The 7,500-nt window shown below is 43.2% G+C and overlaps 2 protein-coding genes across 3 annotated transcripts in view; one reads left to right on the top strand and one right to left on the bottom strand.

Annotated features, from left to right (window-relative positions):
* Positions 1-7,500, bottom strand: part of znf608 (zinc finger protein 608) — an 81,538-nt gene that overhangs the window by 21,703 nt on the left and 52,335 nt on the right. The window lies entirely within an intron of this gene.
* prdm6 (PR domain containing 6) overlaps positions 1-7,500 on the top strand; it is a 71,908-nt gene that overhangs the window by 63,947 nt on the left and 461 nt on the right. Inside the window, exon 9 of one of the 2 annotated variants that reach the window (XM_061039124.1) lies at positions 3,082-7,500. This exon is cut by the window's right edge and continues 461 nt beyond it. In XM_061039124.1, coding sequence (XP_060895107.1) covers positions 3,082-3,196 — 115 coding nt within the window. In that variant the 3' untranslated portion in view covers positions 3,197-7,500. The remainder of the gene's footprint in view (positions 1-3,081) is intronic. The other variant, XM_061039125.1, reaches the window with a different exon arrangement.

The raw sequence follows: 7,500 nt of genomic DNA, 5'->3' as shown, positions 1-7,500 counted from the left end.
ATTCCCCCGGGCGGACCAAGAGGTCAGCGTTTAGGGAGAGGGCAGGAAGCGGGGCGAGTAAGAGACATTAAAGAAAGTGAAAAAAGCTAAATAAGCGGTTTGAGTTGAGGTGGAGCTGGAGGACGAGTGTCGGGGGAAAAAACAAATTAATGATCTTAATAAGCAATCAGAGAAATCCGAAAGTGTCATTGATGCGTAGAGCGAAAGGGCGAGAAGAACAAGTAAGAAAAAGAGAGAGAGCGGAGAGGAGCAAGAGATCACAGTGTAAAAAGTGAAACGACAAGCGGCGGCGAGAAATCCGCTTAAAGCAAATCAGCGTTCTTAATAAGCAATCGGAGGAAACCCCCGAACCTTTTTCATCAGCACTTCAGAGTCTCGGCGGAGGCGGAGCGGGACAAAGACAATCATGGACGGGCGTCAGAAATCTTTAGCAGATCGATGGCTCGGGGAGTTATCTCCTTTTGGACGCCGCGGCGAATAGATTAAAGCTGCCACTGTCACTTTGTCAGGAGGAAAACGCTCAACTTTATTTTCCCGCTGAGGAGACAGAGGCGGCGATTCTGTGTGGTCGGCAGCTTTTCAGCGCCGATACTCAGCGGACTGTGGAGCCTGTCAGAGTGCTGCGCCTCTGTTGTTCTTCTGTTTTCTAATCAGAGTCTCAAAAAGAAGCAACGTCACATCTTTGAGTGTCTTCCTGAGAACTAAAAGAAGCAACAGACGGAGCCTCGTGTCCGATAAGTGGATCGAAGACTTGCAGTGTGACACTCCGGCCTTTATTTTCTCTTTTCTTTGTGTCGCGGTTTCAACGAGAGGCCTGTGTGACACTCTGTTCAGCTACACTCTAAGATCGTTTGCTTTGGTCTGAATCATGGACCAGTCTGTTCCATTGTTTCATCATCACCTCAATTTTAATCTGAACGGTGATGAGTGAAGAAAATGCTCTCTGATTGGTCGACATTTCTTGCAGTTGAACTCCAAGAAGTAAACAAAGACTATCCGACTCCTGATTGGCTGTGGCTGCTTCAAAGATGCTTTCCAATTTCTAAATGGACAGACTTTCTAACAGCTCTGCACATCGGTTTTTATATTCTTTCATTTATCGCTGTAGGCAGACGATGCAGTTTGAAAATAAAAAGAACTGTATTCTGACTGGTTACATATCGAGTGAAAAGTGTCCAACATTTGTCTCCTTACTTTCCAAAGAAGACTCTGTGACCCAGAGACATCTGTGTAGCATCTCGTAGTTTAAAATGGATAAAGATGAGATCAGAGTTCTGTCTGTCGGCCGCCTGAATGCTTCAGCAGCGAGGCGTAACCATGGCGTTAACGAAGACTTGTTGTTCATGTCTTTCTGCGTCTTTGTGGTCCCATCAGACCCGTCAGATCGAACACGATCTGTACTCCTCGCCCTTTTTTTTTACACAGAAGAGATTAAGATAAGAGGCGAGCTGAAGCTTCACTCACCCTTAAGGGAAAGTGATTAAAGCGGCATCTGACGTCCCATCGCCTTCTTTCTGCTCCTCGCCCTCTTTATTCTGCATTAGAAACGTCCTTGTGTCCGTCCTGCTGGATGAGTCGCCGTGACTGAGGAGCTGCAGAACGAGCTTTGATGTCGGGGGCTGTTGTGTTGTTGTTGTTTTTTTGTAGATTTTCAGATAAATTAAGAGCATGAACTTCCAGCTCCGGGGCGGAACAGTTCGGTCCACTCAGAAGAGAGAGTGTTTCAGCTAAATGTTCAAATACGAGGAATCAAACAAAAGATCGAACCGAGGATGTAAAACACAGTCAGCCTTTCATTAGTGAAGTTAAAGTGTGTTTCAACAGACTCTCAATGTGAACTAAAGAGTGGAGAAGAACAAACTGGAGAACAGGAAACATAATGCAGCAGGTTCATTGGAGCGCAGAGATGGTAGAGGCGGCGTGCAGACAGTCTATGGTCGTGCAGCGATCACAGGGAATAAACGTCACCACCCCCTCCCACTCGCTCCAGGTGAACTCTCCTGATTATATCCTGCTGCGTTCTCACATCAGCTCTAAAAACACTTTAAAGAAAAACAAGAATAAAAGCAGGAAAGCATCTTTTTTTTAAAATCATGTCTTTTATGAGAAAAGAGCTTTGAATGAACGAGCTTCCTGATGGACGTCGGTCGGTCCAGACTCGGCCAAGCGTCAATAAAAAAAAAAAAGTCTCCTTCCTTATCTGACTAACAGCCCTCCCCCCTCCCCCCCTCCTATCTATCTAACAGCATGTTAGTCTTGTTTCAGGGCTGTTAAGTCCAATACCTCAACACAGCTTTCTCTTTGAAGACACACACACACATTTAACTGCCCCCCCCCCCCCCCCCCCCCCCCCTCCAGCTCAGACTAAAAGCTCCCTCTCTTCTCTCCGTCTATTGAAGGTGACAGTGACGCTGCTCTATCAGGCCTGGACACGCCCGAGTGTGTGTGCGTGTGTGTGTGAGTGTGTGTGAGATGGGAAAACCCTCCCCAGCCCACGAGATAGATTATTGATAGGTTGACCGTATGTGTGTGTGTGGGTGTGTGTGTGTGTGTGTGTGTGTGTGTGTGTGTGTGTGTGTGTGTGTGTGTGTGTGTGTGTCTGATCGTGTGTGTGTGTGTGTGTGTGTGTGTGTGTCTGAGCGTGTGTGTGTAATTTGTCGGTTGGGTTGTAAGAGATCAGGGTAACAATTACGGCTTGCTGCTCCGCTGGGCCTCACACACACTTTATACTGTCACTGGATATTAGAGTTAACATGGAGGAGTGTGTGTGTGTGTGTGTGTGTGTGTGTGTGTGTGTGTGTGTGTGTGTGTGTGTGTGTGTATGTGTGTGTGTGTGTACGTGTGTGTGTGTGTGTGTGTGTGTGTGTGTGTGTGTGTGTGTGTGTGTGTGTGTGTGTGTGTGTTATTCCTCTTTAACAGTTTAATTCTTCTGATTGTTTCTGCATATAAACTCTTATATTCCTGAGATCTAATCATTCTCTCTCTCTCTCTCTCTCTCTCTCTCTCTCTCTCTCTCTCTCTCTCTTTCTCTGTGTGTGTGTGTGTGTTTCTGTGTGTGTGTGTGTGTGTTTCTTGCATCAGATGTGAGCGCTGTGACCGCAGCTTCACGCAGGCCACTCAGCTCAGCCGACATCAACGACTTCCCAACGAGTGTAAACCGGTGAACGAGAGCAGCGAGTCCATCGAGGTGGATTAACCCCGACTGCTGACGGACTCAGACCGCGCCCACACTGAGGCGGCTTCATTTGAAAACACGTCTTTTTAAAAATCTCACCGAGCCGACATTGTTCTCACCACAGAGTTCAGATATTTTACACACAGACTTTATGACAGCAGCGCCATCAGAGGTGACTGAAGAAGCAAATCCAACCATTAAAAGCTCCATAAAGCGTCTCTGATTAGCCTCATGTTTGACTTAACTCAAAATAAAAGCCTGACAATTTTTATTTTTAAATGTGAAATTAGGGAATTTCACTATTCAAATTTAGCGATTAATCGCGTTTAGGAATTTGTATCATTTGACAGCCAGAGCATCATCATCTGTCTCGCAATGAAAACCAAAACAGCAAACTTCAATATGAATTTGGACATTCAAAAATGAAATATGAAGGCGAAGGTGACGCTCAGAAATTCCAAGATTAAAGTCAAAGATTTCGATTATATATTTTGCTTTGAAATGCAAAATGATCAAATTTGAAACATGAAAAATTACAAATCGATTAATCGCGATTCACTTTTGAAATTCAGCGATAAATCGTAGTTAGTAAGGCAGCATTCGTTTTCAGTTTTTACAGCCTGTTTTGCTGCTACAGGCTGAAGTTATCTCTTGGAGTAATTCCTCGATTTAAGACCCTTAAACATGTCAAAGTTGACCCGGTTTGTAAAGCCTGTCCAGGTACATCACAACGGGTAACTTCATGATGAGGAGAGTAACACTGAATCCTCTCCGCAGCATTTAGGAACCAAAATCAAATCTGTGTTTCATTCTGAAGTCAGAGAAACGGCTTCACAGTTTATCTTTTCCGAGCTCTTTGGTAACACAAGCTGAAAGTGTGAGGCGTTCTTCTTCACCGTTTTCAGATTCAGCCACCTCAGTGTGAACAAAGTCTGACCAGCGACCGGTTTAAACTCCGCCCACTTCCTGAGAGGAGAGACTGTAAAGCCACACTCGTCCTGCCGGAGAGAATCCTGATTCAACCAAACCAAAGATCCTTTCTGTTTTTCCCCCCCGGCAGAGAAGAAGAACTCGGACTCACCCAGGAGAGAATATTTATTGGAGACGTTTGGGTTTCCCTCCAAAGAAAACTTGTCCTTGAAACCGGGACAAAAACAATGAAATACCAAAAAAAAAACAGACTGATGTTCTGTCTGTAGCTTTACTTCCTGGTTTCTTTTTATGTCTTTCTTTTTGCAGCAGCGATGCCAAAGGAGGCCGCGACCAAAGCAAACAGACTGAGAATGCACAACGAGCATCAACACGGGCGTTTGAGGAGGATGCTCAAGTTTACTATAAAAAAAAAAAAAAAACAGAACAAACTAAAGAAGGATGTATTGTAAAGAAAAAAGACAGAAACGTGAAAGGACAGAAGAAACAAATTATATTTATCTTGATCCTCATAAAATGCTTCGGGCACTTTTGTTTTAAAATGTGGATAATTTAATTTCTGCAGCTCTGATATCGGCTGATGTAAAGATGGCGGAGGGAGACAAGAAGAGATAATGGACGTGATTTCTTATAGAAATAATCGTTCACGAGGAGATGTGTTGAACGACACAGAAAGTGCTTCAAGTTAGTCCAAATCTTCTTTTTTGCTCGTTGTAGCATTTCACTTTTTCTTTTTATTTCCGTTCAAAGATGGCGTCGGATCATCCGAGGTACAGATCTAAACCAGGGCAAACGTTCCCCCCTCATGACCGATGTTCCCTCAGAGAGTCGATCTCACAACAAAGTGTAAATAGTTCCTGTGTCGTTCTGAAACACTTTGAGGGTCAAAGCACAGATATTACATGAACACCAAAAAGGTTTGTGTGCCTGAGAGTTTAAAAAGCTTTAATAATAATAATATTCATAAATAAATGAACAGTCAGACTTTAACTGCTCTTCCCAAAGACTCACAGTGTTGAACCTGCTGGACGTAAATCTACAGTCCGAACCAAAACTCAAAGAGATGCCTCACGTTTACTTTCATCACACGGACATCTGGAAGAGTTCATGAAGAACGAGTTTAAATCAACAGCAAATTTATATCCTCGTCGTGCTTTTTTATATATATTTCAAAGGAAGAATGTGCGATATGTTCCAGATAAATATATCAGAGATCCAGTCCATCCTGTGTAAACGTGTCTCTGAGTCATGACTGTCTACAATGAGAGAGAAGCTCGAGTCCCGCTGGCTGTGTTGTTGTCAGAGCCGTGTTTACATGGACGGGACGGCCGGCTCCTCCCCTTGTGTATAAAATCTGTTTTAGGCAAGGACTAGAGAGAAGAAGAAGAACATACTCACTGATTATTTGGATGTTAGTCAGAGTTTTTAGATCACACTCATTCTGTGTTAGTTTACATGCAATGTGAAGCTACGAGCTAACTAAAGAGCGCTAACATTAGCATGCTAACACAAATCCTTTAAAGGTCACATATTATACTAAATACACTTACTCTAATATGTGTCTCTAGTCTGACTACAAACCCCACAATTATGAGAAAAGTCCATCCTCTCCGTCTTTCCCCTGCTCCACTTTTCAGAAAATGTGTGCTCAAACAGGCCGTTTGGAGATTTTCTCTTCATGACATCACAAAGGGCAGTAACCCCTCCCCCAGGTGGGTGACACTCCCACAGCTAGGTGTTTGTTCTGTCCTCTGAGTCTGCCCTCTCACCGTAAACAATAGGACATGGAGCGAGAAAGCCCGAGACACCCAAACCCTTCCAGAGAGGGGGTGTGGTCAGACATAGCTCATTTACATATTTAAAGGTACAGACACAGAAACAGCCTGTTCTGAGCAGGGCTGAAATAGAGGGGTTTATAGGCATGATCAAATACAGGATCAGAGTGGATTTAGAACAAGACACTTCACAGACATGTTTTGAGGAGCTCTGAGACTTATTTACACTGTTTGAAGAGGAGGAGGATATGTGACCTTTAAGGATGTTCCCAGCAGACTCATTTCCTACTTTGGTAAACGGAAATTCAAATGCTTTGTGACCAACTATTACTAGACTAGACTATACTACTAGAAAACAGCCACTATGAGCACCATTTGTTCCAAATTATCAGCAGGTAAACCATGTCATTTGTTTTGCTCAGCATGGCTATAATTAGCAGCGCTAGCACCGCCAGCTTTCGGTCCTCCCTTCAGGTTAACATCATCCTACCCGCACCAAATGTGATTATTGATCTGGTCGATGTGCCAGTTTAACGTGACACAGCCTACAAACATTTCTATCTCCGTTTTCTAGATCAAAATACTTCCAAACTGCTACGAGGTGCTCTCTGTTCACTGGGCTTGTTTACATCCAGGTAATAGAGCGAGGAGAGCAGGACCATCAACCGAAGCTGCAGCCAGGCTAAGTGGTGTTTATGATGCTAAATACAACTTTTCCATTTCTTCCAAAGATCTTTGAATGTAGAAATTATTCTTAAGCAGATGTTTTTTTTTACATGTTGGCAGAAAGAGGGTTTATTTCCAAAACGTATTTTTAAGGATTTTCCAAGTAGATTCAATTATTTTTTAGTTCTGTAGCATGACAAGTTTCTGATTGTTGGTGTCACTCTTCGAACTCTTCCAGACATGTCTGTGTTACTAACAGTAAATCTGTTTTATGCCAAAGTCAGACATCTCTTTCTTTATTGATCCAATGCTGTAAATAATAAAGAGACAAACTACAGAGAGGGTTTTTTATACGACAGCTCAGACGGACTGAGCTGAAATGATGCGACTCGGAGAAGGACAAAGACACAAATGTGAAAATGATCCAGAGCTCAGAGAAAAATTCACTTCCTGTTCACATGGAGTTTACCTCTAGCAGAAAAACCTTCAGCTGCCATTCATTAAAACAATAAAAATATCATGAATGACATGATGAGATATTTTTGCAACTACAACTAATAATGGACCATGTTAACCAAAAACATGGGAACTTTAAACGTTTTTTAAAGGAGCAATCAGTGAGATGTGTAGTGAATGAAATGATAAACTGACCTTACTCTATGATCAGACATTAAGGAAACATGCTATGTTGAAGTGCTGGCTTCTCTGACAACCCCCACACGGCCGTTTTGGACGCCCCTCGGTTTGCCAGATATGAGACCAGTTATCAGGTCAAACCAACAGGTGTTGCAGGGATGGAAGCGGGCAAGAGAAGTGGTTCAGATAGAAGTGATTGTACCCAAACTAAAAAGCCTCTGCATGTTTCTAATAAGCTCCACGAGCAGAAACGTGCTCAAACTAGGATCAATATTGGAGATGCTTTTGAAAAATGGAGAGAGGTTAGAACACAGAAAG

This window comes from Labrus mixtus, chromosome 5 (assembly GCF_963584025.1).
Source record: "Labrus mixtus chromosome 5, fLabMix1.1, whole genome shotgun sequence".
In the NCBI taxonomy this organism is placed as follows: domain Eukaryota; kingdom Metazoa; phylum Chordata; class Actinopteri; order Labriformes; family Labridae; genus Labrus; species Labrus mixtus.
This window is presented reverse-complemented; position numbering and strand designations above follow the sequence as displayed.